At 39.6% G+C, this 18,472-nt stretch overlaps 1 protein-coding gene across 2 annotated transcripts in view; it reads left to right on the forward strand.

The window, feature by feature from the left end:
• Positions 1-18,472, forward strand: part of Cubn (cubilin) — a 206,569-nt gene that overhangs the window by 121,055 nt on the left and 67,042 nt on the right. For both annotated transcript variants that reach the window (XM_057787625.1, XM_057787624.1), the window contains exons 35-43: positions 502-630; positions 1,501-1,633; positions 4,566-4,771; positions 5,652-5,836; positions 7,284-7,476; positions 7,773-7,970; positions 11,711-11,857; positions 13,828-14,018; positions 14,150-14,333. In XM_057787625.1, coding sequence (XP_057643608.1) covers positions 502-630; positions 1,501-1,633; positions 4,566-4,771; positions 5,652-5,836; positions 7,284-7,476; positions 7,773-7,970; positions 11,711-11,857; positions 13,828-14,018; positions 14,150-14,333 — 1,566 coding nt within the window. The remainder of the gene's footprint in view (positions 1-501; positions 631-1,500; positions 1,634-4,565; positions 4,772-5,651; positions 5,837-7,283; positions 7,477-7,772; positions 7,971-11,710; positions 11,858-13,827; positions 14,019-14,149; positions 14,334-18,472) is intronic.

Below are 18,472 nucleotides of genomic sequence, written 5' to 3' on the forward strand. Positions count from 1 at the left end.
TACTGTTCTAAGTACTTTATAAGTGGTAACTCAGTCCTTACGTCTTTATGACATGGGGTTAGTTATTTCTAATATGCCCCCGTCTTCATATGGGGAAACAGAGCACCCAAGTAACTTGTCTCAGGTTACATTGCCAGTAAATGGCAAGCCATGCATTGAATTCATATAACCCGGCGCCCTATCTCCTCTTACTGAGATTCTTAGTGCATTGTTGTCTAGTCCCCACGTGGCTGGAAATGATTACTTGAGTTACATTTGAAGTCTGCTCACATCAGCTTTCCCTCTGTCACGCTAATTTTTTTAAAAATCAGATTAATAGTTTATCCTGACTATGCTTGTAGCTAGAGTTTATCTTTAGTGGTCAGGCATTGCCTCAAACACAACTCTGATGTAAGGGGTTCTCACTGTGAGATTGTGAGATTCTTGTGTGTGCTTGGTGAAGAGACGCGTGGCTCCTACCACGTCGTTACTTACCTCCTCGTTACTCCCTTCATCCTTTAGGCCGTTACTGTGGCAACTCTCTGCCCCATCCCATCATATCCTTTGGCAGTGCCCTGACCCTGAGGTTCGTCTCCAATTCTTTGGGCAGGTTTGAGGGTTTCCATGCCTTCTATTCTGCGTCAACATCAGGTAAGTAAGAGGTATTAACAGATGGAGCAGGGTTAGCAGCGTGTGATAGAAATCTTCGGTTGGTTGTTTAGAACTCTTTTGGTTTAAAGTTGACTCTTTTAGTTTAAAATTTCCCATGTGCTTTTTTTATAATTTAATACTGTGCAAATTCTCACAATCATGAGATATAAACATGTGGATAATTAGCTAGAAAGCCGACTGATTTTTAGCTAGACCTTATCTTCCTGGAGACCTGTTCGCTAGCATCCCAGCACTGTGTTTGCTAAGATGCTCCATGACTAGCAGTTTGGTGGCAACTCATATGGACGCACAGCCTCATGGTCATTCTTCCATCTTCTGCACTGATGGTAGGTAGGCCCGGCCATTGACCAACTGTCCACTCTGTCGTGAGGCACGTGGGCAGGAAAGGAAAGAGGTGCCAGCCAACACTGTGGTTCTTGGCCAGGAGAGGCGGTTACAGATATAGTGTAGAACAATGAAGAATGGTCAGTTTCAGTGCTCTCCACAGAGGGAAAGATGGAAAGCTGTCTTTTCCATGGCAACCAGAGAAAAGTACCTCCTCTTCCAGGGCAAACTCGAAAATCACCCTGACCATGAAAACCAAGGGAATGCAGGATTAAAATCAGGTCCCTTTTACCTAAAGTTCTAGTCCACGTTGAGGAAGCCTTTCAGAAAAGGGCCCCCTCTGGCCCACATACTGAGGAGCTGTTGCTTTTCTGGTTACTACATGTGACAGAGATCAGTTATTACTGTGGAGTACATGGAAGTGCCGTGTGCTGCTTCACAGATGGCTCTAATGCTCTTCTCTTGTATCTTGCGGTGTCTTTCATTTGGCCTTTGCTCTGAAACTCTGTTTCTTTTGCCTTCCAGCTTGCGGTGGAACCTTCAACATGGCTCACGGCATCTTCAACAGCCCTAACTACCCAGCAGAATACCATCCTAACGTGGAGTGTGTCTGGAACGTTGTCAGCTCCCCTGGGAACCAGATGCAGCTGTCCTTCCTGTAAGTCCCTTATGTGGGTATGCTGTTTCAGTACTGGTGAGTCTGCAGGGAGACGGCACTGTTAGTGACAGACGGGGTAACCAGCATCCTGCGTCCGAGCCCTCACCAGAGGGAACAGGGAAACCTCAGGAAGACTGTCCCCAATTTCTTCTGTCCCGCTCATAGCTTGAGTTATGTAAAGCACTAAGAATCTTTCAATGGAGAGAAACAGTACCTGTCTCCATTAGACCTTCTTTACCCACATACCTTATCCCTATTCCTTTCCTATCAGGGAAATGGAAGGGAGGGGTTTTCGTGTTAGTTTTTTTTTAAACTAGCAGTTGGTTGGTAAGACTGCCTTCAAGCTTCTCATTGAATCCTAACACTTTTGGAACATGGACTGTGGCTGTGGAATGGATGGTAGATCTTGTTACGTTCCAAATAGACCTAGGTTAAACTAAACGGCAATAATAATATTTCCCAGAAGCAGATGTGAAGAGCACATGGTAAGTGAAATGAGATTGTCTCATCCCTCAGTAGAGAGGTTCCAATGACAAAGCATATTGATAATGGGGACTTAAAAAATACGCACTGGTATCCAGCTGTGGTGGTACACAACTTTAACCCCAGCACTCAGGGGGAGAGGCAGGTAAATAAATCTCTTTGAGTTTGAGACCAATCTGGTCTATACAACATGTTCCCAGAACAACCAGAGTAACCCAGAGACCCTGTCTCAAAAAATAAAAGAAGAAAAGAAAAAGAACAAACAAACACTAACTGAAGCTATGTTGGTATTTACATAACCATTTTGAGTTCAAAGTCATATGTCATACTATATTACATGTTATTGGAGTCAGGTTGAAATAAATTCTTTGTTGTAGTTGTTTTTCACATGTCCTCGGTGTATAGCCCTCAATGGCCTCAAACTTGTGATTTTCCTGCCTCACTTTGCCATGCAGGAATAACAGGCATGCATGGCAATGTTAATTTTGTTCTGAAAAGCATGTAAACTCTTCCATGTTGAGAGAAGAGAATTGCTTGCTGGATCTTCCTCATAGCCATGCCCGTCTGTGCACAAGAACTGATTAGAAATGAGACAAGTTCAAATATTTCAAATTGCTTTCTTTAATCCATCAGCCAGACCATGCCTCCTTAGGGTGCAAGTGACATTGTGCTAAGCAAGACACTCTTCCTGTAGATGAGAGTCAACACAACTTTAAACTGCCACATGGGAAGGTTTCCTTGCTCACCTGGAAGCAGTCTGACTCTGTTGTGTTACTGGCTTGAGTTTTGTTGTTTAAGGGGCCTTTGTAGAGTGCACACTGCTTTCGCTCTGTGCCAATGGTTATGAGAAAGGCTTCCTGGCAAGGCTTGGGAGTTATTTCTGCTCTGGTCTAAAGCACTTCCAGATGTGGACTAGCCCTCTTCCCTGGGGTGTGTGAAAAGCATCTGAAGCTCATCAAGTTCTAACACAGGGTTGGTTTATGGATGCTGTGGTGAAACTGAGTACGGAGAAAAAAGCGGATAAATTATGGTTGAATTTGCAATGAAAAGGAGAGGGGAGAAATAAAACTTAGTTATTCCGTAAAAGCAGATATTCAAAGGAATGAACAGAAATAATACTTTATGCCAGAAGAAGGCATTGAGGAAATGGTTGCTTCTAACAGAAGGGAGATAATGAGAAACAGAAAGTGTATTATTTGTGCTGCACATTCTATTTTCACTGACAGATCTTAGCCAAAGGGTAGATTTGCTTATAAAATGTACCAGCCTAAAACAAAGACTCCCAAGAATAAAACTTATAAGAAGCTTAATTTGACTCCTGGAAGAATCATCACCGTGATTCCTAGCAGAAAGCCCTCCCTGCTGTTTCTCCCTGGGAGATAAACAATCTGATCATTAGCAAAGACCTGTGCAACCTCCCTGATCACTTGTCAGAATTTTAACAGGCGTTCGCATCACCTGAGTTTTGTTAAATTTCACATCCTGATTCAGTTGGTATTTATAGCTAGATTCTCCCCCTCCTGAATATATAATTATTTGTTTTTTATTGAAAAATATTTTTCATACATTATGTCCTGACTATTGCTTACCTTCCCACAACTCCTCCTAGATCATCCCCACTTTCTCACCCATCCAAAGCCACACCTTTTTTTCTCTCATTAGAATACAATCACCTAAAGTAATAATAATTATTAGAAGATAAAATAAAAATAAACAAACCAGGATAGGACAAAACGGGGTGGGGGGGCTGAAGGAAAAGTACAAGAAACAGATACAGAATCTGAGACATATTCACACACACAGAACACCCATAAAAATGGAATCAGAATCGATCCTGTGTAAGCAAAGGATCTGAAATAAGGAAAGAAACGCCCAGACAAATCATGAGGAGTCCAGATTCTTCATTGCAAATGAGCTTTGAGGTGGTCCTAAGGTGGCTAGACCACACATGATGCTTCAGAATGATGCTTTCAGAGTGATCCTGCGGTGGGGGGGGGGATGGGTTACCTTCTGAGATGAGAGAGGATTCACCTCTCTCATCTCAGAAGTAGAGTAAAACAATTTTAGCATATTTCACATTGTTAATAACATTAAGTGTAATAAAATTGAGCCTGAATTATGCTGCTTTTTTTGTAGGTAGTACTATTTTGCAGTTCTTTATCTCAAAGTTCCAAGGATACTCTGTTTTGTTGTAAGAGCTTTGTATTTCTAATATTTTGAGAACACATGTGAAAAATGTTAAATTAATTTCAGCATATAAAGAAGAAATTGAGTTTCTTTTTCTAACTCCAGGGGGATATCCAATTATTGAAGCAACATTTTCAGTATTGAACTGGAGGCCAATGGGGGCCAGGAGAGGGGTTTGGCTCTCCTGAAACTGAAGTCAGGATCTCAAATTTCTTCACCAGTTCACTCTGCTACTTTTGTTGTTTGTTTGTTTCCAAATTAGATCCTTCCAATTGGAGAACTCTTTAAACTGTAACAAGGATTTTGTGGAAATCCGGGAAGGAAATGCCACAGGCCGCTTGGTGGGACGATACTGTGGAAACTCCCTCCCTGGCAATTACTCTTCCATCAAGGGCCATACTTTGTGGATCAGATTTGTCTCTGATGGCTCAGGCAGTGGCATGGGCTTCCAGGCCAGGTTCAATCATAGTAAGTTGGTCTGTTTCCGTAATGGCTTCTAGAAAGAATCCTACAAACTAGGAATGATGAAAAATTTCAGTAATGTATCAACTAAAAATAATCCTACACGCCACATTCTTTCCTCAGATTTTAGAGTAATATACCAGAAAATCTCAGTTGTTTATGGATGGCTCACTAACAGATAAGAAAATTGAGCTTGCTGTTTTAAGTCTTTTTTTAGGCCCCGATTTGCAACTGTTATTAATGTTTATGATATTGTGCAAAGGAACCTTTTTTATCTTCCAGGCAGATAAAGTTCTATCAAACATGTTTCGTTTGATCTTTTAATACATTCTTCATATTAAGATCTTTAGAATTATTTTAGGATTAGCTTAAGCATTCGGATAAAACCTGGGCTATTCTTCCAATACAGATAAAGTATTAATTATTTTTGTTCTTTAACTCGAGTTTTTCCATGATTGACTATTCTCTGTGTTGATTGTCATATAGAATTTTAAAAAGGAAAGAAAAATTCCTTTCTTTCATAAAGCAAATCAAAATTGGTAAAACTACAGTTAAGGTGTGAGCTGGAGTGACTACTCCCCAACTCCTCTGGTGTCTGGGAAATACTTTTCTCATGGGAAGTTGTCCCTTCTTTTCATACCCTGCAGTCAGCTAAGGAGATGAAATTTCATTCAGGAACCATTCTCCTCCAGGAGCTAATAGCCCAGAAAACCTAAAGGAAAGCAGTATTTCTTTCAGTGGTCAGAAAAGAAATCCCAGTCAATTAAAAGCCTACCCTTTCCAACAGTCTTGCCCTTTGTTTTTGTTTTTTGTTTTGTTTTCATTTCATTTTATTAAAGAACAAATTCTAAATTGGTCTGATTTACAACTCTGTTTTCCCTCCTAGTATTTGGCAATGATAATATTGTGGGAACGCATGGGAAAATCGCATCTCCTTTATGGCCTGGAAATTATCCCCCTAATTCCAATTATAGATGGACAGTAAATGTAAACGCATCTCAGATTATCCATGCTAGAATCTTGGAGATAGACATGGAATCAGTAGGCAACTGCCAATATGACAAATTAAAGGTGAGTTTCTTTGTGAGGAGGAGGTTTATCTACTTCAATGGATACTATTGGCAAAACTAAGTCCATAATAAATAAAAGACATTTTAAGCATTACTATAATTTCCTTGTTGACTTTGTCTAAGCATGCCTATTTGCTCTGGTTATGTGTTTATTCTATCTTCTATCCCGTTATCCTGTTTGTTCTTTTATTTGTTTTTGTCTTGTTTTGCAGTTTTTCTTGAAGCAAGGTGGGGATTTAAGAGAAGTCTTTATTGTAGATAGAAGCCCGATTGTTAAGGTGGAGTGTTGTAGGAGGCTACTTGTTCTGTTCCCGGCTGCTCAGCCCCAAAATAGTCACTCAGAAACCATATTATTTGCAATACTGTTTGGCCAATAGCTTAAGCATATTTCTGTGTGACTCTTATATCTTAATTTAACCCATCTATCTTAATCTGTATATGGCCATGTGGCTGTGGCTTACTGGGTAAAGTTCAGGCATCTGTCTTCGGTGGGGCTACATGGCTTCTCCACTCTGCTTTCTTTCTCCCAGCATTCAGTTTAGTTTTTCTTGCTTAGCTCTACTCTTTTGCCCTATCACAGCCCAAGACAGCTTCTTTATTAACCAATGGTATTCACAGCATACAGAGGGTAATCCCACATCAGTGGAGAGAGAGGAAGGGGGCATAAAGCATACTCAGATGCAGCAGACTTCCCAAAAGAGAGTTGTCTATTCCAATGGTACAGCCTTAAAACCTGAAAGGGTGATATAAAAATAAGGAAACACAAATGGAGACGCTATGATGACTTTGCCATCCATGCATTGACTAATCTGCGAATTTCAGAAAACGCTATCATATTCCTGAAAACCACAATCCAATCACGCTTCTTGAAAGCTCAGTGCTCAAAGTAGAACCCAATGACAGATGGCATGATGCCCAATAGGTGTGGAAATAATTGTGACATAATTTGAAAGAAATAAGCTTAATAGAGGATTTTATGGTTATTTTAAAACTGTCATAAAATATGCCTCTACATAGGTGAGATAGTATTTTAAGGCAGATAGAATAGATCTACTAAGCATTTTGAATATACGGACCCTCATGAACTGTGGTTCTTTCTTTGTTTGTAATCAGCTCCGGTCTCTCTTAGAGTGGGAACCTCTTTACTGTAGGCTTTACTTTCCCACCCACAGATTTGACTAAAAGCCACTAAATATGCTAGAGCCCACAAGCATGTTTTTAAAAGATAATTCTACAGTTACTCTATATGGAATAACTTAAATTATCTACAATAATGTATTTAATGTGACTTTCTGTTTTAAATTGAAGTATTTTCTTGATAACTTTTCTACTCTGATAAAATTATGAAATACAAACCTTCCTTTAAATTTCTCATTTAATGAAGAAAACTACAGATAGCTGCCTAGTTACGATGTTTTATTTTATTTATTTTATTTTTTTACATGCAGATCTATGATGGGTTTGACATTCACTCCAACCTGATTGGCACTTATTGCAGTACCCACATGGAATCTTTTAGCTCCAGTAGAAACTCTATGACATTCCAGTTTTCTTCTGATGCTACCATCTCAGGGAAGGGATTCCTTCTGGAATGGTTTGCATTAGACGCTTCTGCTGGAGCTGTTCCTACCATTGGTACAGGTGGGTTTGGTAATGTCTGGGGGTTTGTCTAAGACTGGTGTGTGTGTGTGTGTGTGTGTGTGTGTGTGTGATGTGTTTGTACTGGTGCTCTTACAGGCCAGAAGAGAGGTTATGTTTCCTGGAGATGGAGTCACAGTGTTTGTGAACTACCTGACATGGGTATTGGGAACATAGCTCAGGTCGTCTGGAAAAACAGGAAGTGCTTTTAACCACGCATTCTCTCTCAGCCCCAGAGTGTGGCCACTTTGAAGCGCTTAAAGGACAAAGTGTTAAAGATGAGGATTTTCTTTCCACAGGTGCCTGTGGAGGGTATTTGGTGACAGGAGACACTCCTGTCCTTTTGTTCTCCCCGGGCTGGCCTGGGCAGTATAATAACCGTGCTGACTGTGTATGGATCATCCGTGCTCCTGGTTCTACTGTGGAACTCAACATCCTCTCCATGGACATTGAGTCTCAGGCAACATGTGACTATGACAAGCTGATCATAAGAGATGGTAAGAAACTGTATAGAGATCGCTGTTTAAAATCTTATACACAGGTACATTCAGTTGTCTTTATGCTTACGTACTAGATCCACTACATTTTGTGTGGAATTTCATAGATACTGTAACCAGTCGAGTGATCAAATAGAAAAAAAAAGCTACAATGTCTAGAGACTGTAGGGAGAGTACTGTATCACTCATTGCACAATGTCAGGGATAGCACATTCCTCGGAGAAAACAAAGGCCTCAAAAGGAGAGACATGGTCTGGACTCCAGGCTGTGTTCAATTTTTATTGACACAATGAAAGTAAATATTGATATTTGTACTTAAGGCATTAAGGTCAAAGTAGAATACCAAAAATGTGTCTCTTTCTCATCATCTCCTGAATCTGTGGGCAGAAGGAATAGAAATGAGGGTGTTGTGGTGTGACTGTACAGTGATGAAGAACCAATATACACACAATTGCGCTTCATACTCTGCATCAACTAAATACAAAAGGACAATAATGAGGTCACATCCTCCATATCTGTGTTTCTCAGTCGCTCCCAGAATGTCAATGTCAGCATCACCTGGAAATGAAGATTGTCAATAAAAGCAAAGATGTTTGACTTTAATATTCAAGAAATTGCTTTCTTATACTCCCACCCCAACAAAACCTCCCAGTGAGAAACATTGCTTAGTGGAAATGCATATCTCAGTCTATAGAGACTGGGCACTAAGAAATAATCAATCATGCCCTCACCTACCCTTTGTCCTGTGAACAATTGGCTTTTAGCCCATGTCCAAAGTGCTTCTCTTTTCTGATATCAAGGCATCCCTGTAGATACTAAATTTATTCTTAGAGTGTAATTCAGTGGCTGCATTCTGGCACACACAATTCTGAGTGGTCACAATACAGTTGAAAGCTTTTGGAAATCTTTAGGAGGGAACTGCATCAATGGAGTAGCTTGCTTGCTCTATAGAACTAACCGTCTACTGAGCTGCCTGTCTTGGAAGCCTGAATGCTAAGGCATGCTCCCTTTCTTTTCAATGACCTATACAAGCCTGTTTTATCATCTGTGAAAGAGATGAATGCTGCTCCCAAGGGCTTTTATCCCCCAGTGGCTTTTTATGATTATCAGAAAAGGCAATAAATGTAAAATTCTAACAAAAGTCCAAGGATTTTATAGATGCAGAATCCTTTAAGCCTCACTTTACTTAAGGAGACACTGCTGATATGTTCTATCCATTTTCTTGCTCATGGGGTGAGTTGAAAGAACTCAGAAATTGTGCTTTGTGCCCAAACAACAAAAGCATTTAGATCAATAAAGTAACAGATACACATGGGTCCTTTTGTTCACGACCATGAATAGATAGCTTATAGCTTCCTTCCTTCTTCATCTGTTTGTTTGCTGGTTCAGAAACGCGTGTGTTGAGCACCTGTGTCAGTTGCAGGGTATTTGGGGTATTTTGTTCATTTGCATTGTGCTAAGATACTTTGAAACTAAAATTTACTTTCTTGTTATTTTATTTATTTGGATTTTTGCCCCACTAGTTATTTTGCTTCTGATTAGTAGGCATGTTTGACATTCTGAAGCCAATATATGAAGTTCATTGCCCATAAAATGGTGATACCAAGCATCATGTATAACACACATCCAATTTAATGTACTAAACATTCTGCCAAATAGGTTTCATAGAACTGTGCTGAGCATAGAAAACATTTTTGGAAAGAAGGGAAAGAAAGAAAAGAATAAATGGAGGGAGGAAAGCAAGGGGAAGAGGGGGGGAATTATATCAGACATCAGTAATTCTGGACTTGACTATAGATTAGTTGACAGAGTGCTTGGTTAGCAGTCAAGAAGCCTTTGGTTCAATTCCCAGTGTCACAAATGCTTGTAATCCTACCACTCAGAAAATGGAGGTAAGTGGATCAGAACTTCCAAGTCATTCTCTGTTACTTTGTGAGTTCAAGGTGAGTCTGGAATACTTTGGATCTTGTCTCAAAACTAAATAATAATAATAACAATATCAGTAATCCCTGATGTAGTTTAATTAGACATATCATCTTGTAGAGGAAGTTTGGGGTGTCTAGAGTTAATATGCCAGGGTTAGAGTCATTGTTGACTTCTGTGCCCTTACATATGGTAACCAAACTTGTGTCCCTTATAAGATTCTTTTTTTTTCTGGGTATGATAATAATACCTAGCTGATTTTTGCGAAGGAAAAATTGAAAACATATGTAAGACACTTATGAGGGTCACATAGTAACTGCTCGATAAATGTCAGGCATTTATACCGTTAGTACCTGTTTCTATATCTCTATGACAGGGTGGCCTAGGGAATCACTACCTGTTTTCTAGGCCTTATATTTATTGTTCCCAGACTTACTGCCCCCCTTTAGAGAGAGTTTTGGCTCTAAAATTGGGATGATTATTACTTGGAAGTTTATCAAAATGGCACAGAATTAAGTTTAGAGACTAGAAAGACAAGTAAAGGATTCCATTTTCCAGTTACTGAGTTACGGAACGACTGACGAATGGATTAACAGTAATCATGTTGGAATAAGCATTGTTTCACCAGTCTAGGTGGTGCTTATAAAATAAATAAAATTAATAGATAAATCCCAGTGTCACTGAGAAGTAAAACATGTATTGACATAACTGTATTGGGTAAATGAACCAAACTTTTGTAGCTTTGATAATTACAGAAAAAGTCAATAAATTCTGTTCCAAGCTTCTGGAAAAAGTTCGTCTTTATAATGGCCAGTATATTGATAATTACATAGAAATTATAAACTGACTTGTCAATATTTTTTAAAGTATATATATGTATTTTATATGTTTGTGTATAAATATATTATATGAGTATATATCTGTTGTGTAAAAAAAGCACATTTCCTCATGTCTCAAATCTCTTATTTTTTTTAAGTTTGAAATCTACCAATTTTCTGTGTTTATTAATTTCCCATTCAAGGAATCTGAATCTACTCTAATCCCCTTTATTCCATTTAGCTCCTGGCTGAGACAGCTCAGGGTTTGGTGAAAGCCTATACCCAAAGGAAGCAAAAGGAAAAGGGGCCACACAATAAGCTGACTTCCTTTTGTGTCTCTTCCTGGGGGACCATCTTTTCTCATCCTCTACATAACCATGGTCCTTTTACCACAAAGCAAAACAAATTTAAAAAAAAAAAAAAAAAAAAAAAAAAAAAAAAAAAAAAAAAAAAAAAAAAAAAAAAAACGTCTTTGGGCTGGGGAGATGGTCATATGAAGCACCCATACCTCCTAGTGAACGATATCTGAATATTAGCCCTATGAGCCCAGGTCTAGGCTAAGGAACCGGTCTTTCTTGCTTCTTCGGACATTTGATATTCAGCCATCACAGTAGCTAAGATCAGAGCCTCTGACTCCACTCACATAAACATGGCCCTTGAATCCTTTCCAGCTTCAGCTGCTCTCTTTCTAAGATTTTGTGCCAGGAAGAGCTGGCCGCCAGCTGTTTAGGAAGACAGAGAGACTTGTCCCAAAGGGTTTTTTTTTTTTTTTTTTTTTATTGAAAAGGGTTAAGGAGAGGGTAAGTAGACCATGGCAAGCTGGAGCCAGGAGGATGTAAAGCTGACTGACTGGCCCTCTTAGTGAGAACACTATTATCTCCTAGGAACTTGGGCGATCTGAGAAAAATATGTGAGTAGTTTTGGCTGGGCTGCAAATGATGGTGGAGTGGAATCTTAAGACTGTGTCTTTAAACTGACATTCTCCTTCTTTTGTCACAGGAGACAATTTCTTAGCCCAGCAGCTGGCTGTCCTGTGTGGCAGAAATATTCCTGGGCCCATCCGGTCAACTGGAGAGTTCATGTACATCCACTTCATCTCAGACTCCAGCGTCCCTGGAGCAGGCTTCAACGCCTCCGTTCACAAGAGTAATGAAGTCAAACATTTGCTGTTCAATTTCCTCCCCACTCCTCTCTCTCCCTTTTCTCCTTCCTTGTTTGCCCCTTTCCTGTTTTCCTCTACCTCTCTTCTCTTGTCTCAATTCTTTCTGTCCTCTTCTCTGTCTTTTCCTTGTATTTCTCCCTCTTCTCCTCACCTTCCCCTCCCCTGCCCTATTCTTTCCTTTCCCTTCCCTTCCCTTCCCTTCCCTTCCCTTCCCTTCCCTTCCCTTCCCTTCCCTTCTCTTCTCTTCACTTTCTCCCTAATTACTCATCTCATTTTCTTATACAAGACACAAGTTATAAATCAAAAGTCACAGATCCCTGCTACATCAGGGTGCTAGGTACCAAGTCCTCACACAAACTAGAGTTGTCTAGTTGTACAGAGTGTCTATTGCCCTCAGATGTCTGAGTGATACCTTCTGTAACATTGGTGCTCATGGTAGACACAAGGAAAAGATCTTTAAAATATCTTTCACCTTAACTAAGGACTGGAACTGGAAGATAACACATATTCACAGCCCCGCTAAGGAATTATAGATACATGCTGTATTCAGCTTAAGAAACAACCAGTAAACATGAAGCAAGAGACACCTTCATAAAGGCTTTGGTTGAAATCAGCCACTTGATAGAACGAACCTGTAGCTCTTGAAATAGATACTTGATCAGTCAGAGGATATACATTAGAGTATATGAAATGCTCTAATGTGTCATATCATTGAGTTTTCTCAAAACTTGACAGCGTATGAAGTCTAATAATAACTTTCAAGTCAAGCTAGATTAACATTAAAGAAATTGTCTATGGAATATGGAAAGAAAATTTTAATTTTAAAATGAATTATTAACCTAATATTAAAATTAATCTAGTAATTTTTTCCCTGTTTATATGTAGCTTTTGTAAGAATGGAGCAATCAAAGGAAAATTATCTACCTTACACTCAGTAGAAACAAGATGTGCAGGGGATAGTGGGTGAGCTTTGGATTAGGGCCCAAATGAACGTCTGCCTCTGCAATCTAAGTCGTATGCAGTTTCTTCATTTACTTGATAGCAGGCTGTCTAGTACTTGACAGTGACAACTTAAGGCCTGCTCCACCACTCTTCTCAACTCCCAATGTCTAAAATCGGTATAGCTCATCTCCTTAGATAGATACACAAACAAACAGATAAGAGATAGATAGATAGATGATAGATAGATAGATAGATGATAGATAGATAGATAGATAGATAGATAGATAGATAGATAGATAGATAGATAGATAGATAGATAGATAGATAGGGAGAGATATGGTTGGTTGGATGGACAGATGGATAGACACCAGACAGATAGATGATATATACACAGATGATCTCCAAAGCCTTTCCATTCTTACATAGAAGAATAAGACTACTCTGCTTCTTACATAACTTCACCAAGCTACTTTCTGAATTGCTCATGCTGCCTCATCTAGTCCAAGTCCCAGTGACACCCCACTTACCACACCAGGTCTTTGTACTGTTCTCTGGATTGCGTTGTTCATCTTCCCTAAACTCACCCAGTTTGATTCCTTATTCCATCCAGGTCTCTGCTCAGACATCCACCTCTCTAACTTCCTGAGCACAGAGTACATTACCCCCTCGTCCCTTCATTTTTCTTTCTTGGATTTACTGCTATTTCACAGAGTATACATTTGTTTCTTCTACCTCTGGAAAGCCAGCTTTTGTGAAAGTAAATGGTCTTCTCTCCATGACTCAAATCTTAACCACCTCACTGTGGGTACCCAACAGTGTGTGCTCATTTAGTAATTGTGCCTCTAATCATTTCTCATACTTTGATCCCTGTTAGTTTCAAATTTCTCATCTGTTGCTTACATTTTGAAAAATCTCCAGTTGGGGGTGGGGGGTGGGGAACAGGGAGAGAAGCATAAACACCTCGTTGTCAATATCATTTAAATAACCTACTTTTCTTTTTCTTCTTGGGAAGGCTGTGGTGGATATTTGCATGCAGACAGAGGGATTATCACATCGCCCAAGTACCCAGACCTCTACATCCCCAACCTCAACTGCTCCTGGCATGTTCTGGTCCAGAGTGGTCTGACCATCGCTGTCCATTTTGAGCAACCTTTCCAGATTCAAAATAGAGACTCTTCTTGCAGCCAGGGGGATTACTTGGTGGTAGGTCATGCTTGTTACTCTTTATAGTTAACTGTCTCTGCAGACTTAATTTAACATTCTTAGTATATAAATTGGTAGGACTTCTAACATTCTTTTGGAATATAATTTGCACAATTTTAATCTCTTTCCAGCTAAGAAATGGACCAGATATCCATTCTCCACCCTTGGGACCCTCTGGAGCAAATGGTCGTTTCTGTGGAATTTATCCTCCGTCAACTCTGTTCACCTCAGACAATGAAATGTTTGTTCAGTTCATTTCTGATAATAGTAACAGCGGGCAAGGATTTAAGATCAGATATGAGGCAAAGAGTTTAGGTACGTATTTCCTCTAGGAGCTTTATATTTTTTCTGAGATTGTTTGATTTTTGTTGATACACATTTTAGGGGAAAATGCCAAGTTTTCCTAGGTTAAAGTGTTAGTATTAACAAGAACAGGTCTTGATCAATCTAGGACTTAGAGTATGCTACATACATTAACTCTTCAGCAGGATGCTTTTAAAGGAAATTATATTATAGTTATTTCTACTTTTTAGGTAAGTAAAATAATGCCTTGAGTTTTCCAAGTTATTGGTTTTGTATTGTTTATTTTTTTCCAATTACTGGCAAATGTGTAGAAAATGAACTAATCTTAATGGGCCCCTTTCGATGATGAAATGTCTAAGTTAAACTTAGTTATTTTACCATAGTAAAGGCTTTGATCGCTCTTCTTCATCATCACTGTTCTTCGTTTGTAGTGAACCTAGTGAACCTATGATTCTATTATTACTCACTTAGTTATTACTTGTGTATTATTGTATTCCAGCAGCAATCGTTAACTAATCACCCTTACTTTTATGTTTAATTATACTTGTATTTAGTTTTACTGGGATGCTTTGATTTTTATAACATTTACTTTTTAATAGCATTTAACTAAATGTCAGTGGAGGATAAACAACACAACTAAATCTCTATTTGTCACCCCAAATTCAATATCTTGAATGATTATGTGATCTTAGTTCCAGATTCTCAAATATGCTTCAAAAGGTACATTGATCTTAGTGGAACCATGGGTTTTTGTTCTTGTTGCTTATATTGCTGCTGCTGCTGCTGTCTAAAATAGGTCTCATACAGCCCAAGGTAGCCAGGAATTCGCTGTATAGCTGAAGACCTTTGAGTCCTTTATCTTTCTGCCTTGATATCCCAAATACTAGAACTATAAACACATACCACCATGCCCAATAGAAACCGTCTGTCTTATTACACATTATCTCAGTTGTGAGAGAGTTCAGAATGCTATCATCATTTTTTTTATTTAGGAAAAAAAAAGAAATGAAAATATTTATTAATTATTCCCCCTGAAGCATTTAATAACTTTAGCAAGGCCCAAGACAAGCAGGGTGTTCAGTCACTTCATAGTGAATCAAGCTCCGACATACAGGGATCTGTTAACAGCTCTGAGGACAGCTGCAGTGCTGATTGAGGCTGGAATTTTCTCTTACATCACTGTCTTCATGTTGGTGTTCACAGTGGTTTGACCTCCCTGCAGGCCCCACTTTCCTACTGTGTCAGTGCTCAGCTTAATCTTAACTCTGTGGCGGGTCTGTTGTATTAAGTGTCTTTCTTCTTAGTTCCTTTCTAGATCAACCAGTCATGCATCTATGCCAGTGGTCATTGTCATGTCCCTGACTTTCCTTACACACATGACTGTCCTTAATATTAAGATCAAACAAAGGTCTTTTGGTTTTAAAAACTTTTTGGGGGTAGCCCCAGCAATATGGTTATGCTTTGCCTGTCTCCTCCTACTTACTAAAGCCAGACTTCTCCCTGGCTCTTCCCATCGTGTCTACCTCATACCATTTCCCATGTCTTAAATTATGTTTTGCATGAATATCTCTTGGCATCCTTTGCTGAGCTTTTTACCACCTTTTCCCAGAGACTTCCCTTCATTGTAGTTGATTGAGATTTCTATGGCGCTGCGTTAAATGTCTTTTATTCTCACCTGATTAAATGGCTTGTTAATTAGTTAGCTAAACATTTAGAAAGAGCTTCACCCTGCATGCATTACTGAGTTCCATCCAGAGGCTCCACACAATGAAGGAGACAGACAAGCAGAGACAGTTATTATACAACATAGTAAGTTCCAGATGGAGAAATGCTCCAGGATCTGTAACCACAGAGAGAAGCATCTATCCAACTGATGGGATCAGAGAAGAAACAGAGAGAACAGAGTTTTATACTTCAGCAAAGAATAATGCAACAACATGAGACATCTCGGCTTTAGAAGACAATTCACGGTTTTGCAAAAATTTAGTATGGTGGAGAACAAGGTCAAAAGGAGGTGAATGTGATGATGAGCCACATGTGGGTCACAATGCTAAGGGCCATTAGTAAGACCTAAGGATAAGGTATTACCAGATGCTTTGTGGAGAAAATGAAAGATTTAAATCCAATGTGTCATGGCTGGACCAAAACAGAAACATCAACATAGTTGCATGATCGGAAGAATGAAGTAAAAACCCAAATGAAAGAGAATTCAGGAAAAGCTGTTGTGTCCTCAACTAAGGCAATGTCAGCAAGAAGGTGAGAAGAGGCCATGTTGAAAGATGGTATAAGTAGGGTATTCGATGGGTTTCGGGTCACTTGGAGGTGGAAGTGGAGAGAAGGGATAGAGGAGCATGCATAAGAACTAGGTGCACTCAAAGCGCCAGACTGACCGTGTTCATCCTGAATCCCTGAACTACATACTCTGAAGACGATGAACACAGCCATAAATGAGTTCATGTTTTGCATGGTAGTAGGGGATCTGAAAGAAAGGAGTAAATTATTTGTACTCCCAGTTCTCAGGAAGAAGAGGCAGGAGGATGACTACAAGTTTAAGGTCAGTCTAGTCATGTTATGAATTGCAGACCAGCCAGGGCTGCATAAAAAGACTCCATCTCCAATACAAGCAAATACCTCGCATCTGAGGTACATGTGCGGAGTCAGAGGATGATCTAGGGCAATGGTTCTCAAACTTCCTCATGCTGCGACCCTTTAATACAGTTCCACATGCTGTGGAGACCTCAACCGTAAAATTGTTTTCATTGCTTGCTACTGTGATGAATCTTAATGTATATATTTGTATTTTCCAATGGTCTTAGGTAACCCCTGTAGAAGGGCCATTTCACCCCCGCCCCAAAGGGTCTCAGCCCACAAGTTGAGAACTGTGATCTAGAATAATAGTCCTTAATGTCCTCTTTGTTTTTTGTTTGTTTGTTTGTTTGTTTTTTGGTTTTTCGAGACAGGGTTTCTCTGTGGTTTTGGAGCCTGTCCTGGAACTAGCTCTTGTAGACCAGGCTGGTCTCGAACTCACAGAGATCCGCCTGCCTCTGCCTCCCAAGTGCTGGGATTAAAGGCGTGCGCCACCACCGCCCGGCTTGTCCTCTTTGTTTTTGAGATCACATATTGAGATCACATACTGAGATCACAGGCCTGCAGTGAGTGAAAGCTCGCTGATCTGAGCTTTCAATGAGAATTTGTAACTGCTTGCTTACTTTCTCACTTGACTAACTGATGGGTTTGCATTTATTGATGCTGAAGTTTTCATATAAAAGTGAATACAGAATTTTTTTCTGGATTCCATATATGAGTGACCATCATCTGGGAAAACAGAATCAGGCTATCCTCAAATGCTATGTTCCAACATAGTAATGGCTTCAGGAAACCTTTATAGTAACGGAAAAAAGAGAGTCTTAGATCAAGGCACTTTTCATATACATTGGTGGGAACAACTTTTCATATACATTGGTGGCTCATAACAAAGAAAGGAAATTTCTATTGGCCTCAGGTGCTCATGATGACATTCTTAACCTTTCGGTTGGTGAAGCTAAAGATCTATATTATATTTCAAAAGGATTTACCTTACAGCCATGAAGATGGATGTTAGATCAAACACATGTGGACAATAAATGACTATTAAGGAGGCTAAAGACAGCCCAAGATGATTTGACTCCAGACTACAATAGCCCAGCTCTGCAAGCCTAGAATTTCTAATCAACCAGTCAGCCTCGGAGATCTTCAGTTTACGTGTTCATGTGATGCTGCAAATATTTTGCATAATAATTTTGTTAACTTTAGTGAAATATAAAATTTTCATTCCAAATAGACAATCTGATCATCATGGTATGTGTCTATAATCCCAGTTGATGGGAGATGGGTATAAGAGATTCAGAAATTCAAGGCAGTGTCAGTGACATAGACAGTTGGGGCTTAGCCAAGACTCTCTCAAAAAGCAAACAAATGAGCTAGAGAGATGGGTCAGCAGTTAAGAGCACTAGCTGCACTAGTTGCTTTTCCAGAGGACCCAGGTTCAATTCCCAGCATCCATATGATGCTTCACAACTGTCTGCAACTCCATTTCCAGGGAATCTGATGCTCTCTTCTGGCCTCAAATGGCACCAGGCATGCGTGTAGTACACAGATATATATGTAGTCAA

The sequence above is a fragment of the Chionomys nivalis genome, chromosome 13 (genome assembly GCF_950005125.1).
Source record: "Chionomys nivalis chromosome 13, mChiNiv1.1, whole genome shotgun sequence".
Lineage (NCBI taxonomy): Eukaryota > Metazoa > Chordata > Mammalia > Rodentia > Cricetidae > Chionomys > Chionomys nivalis.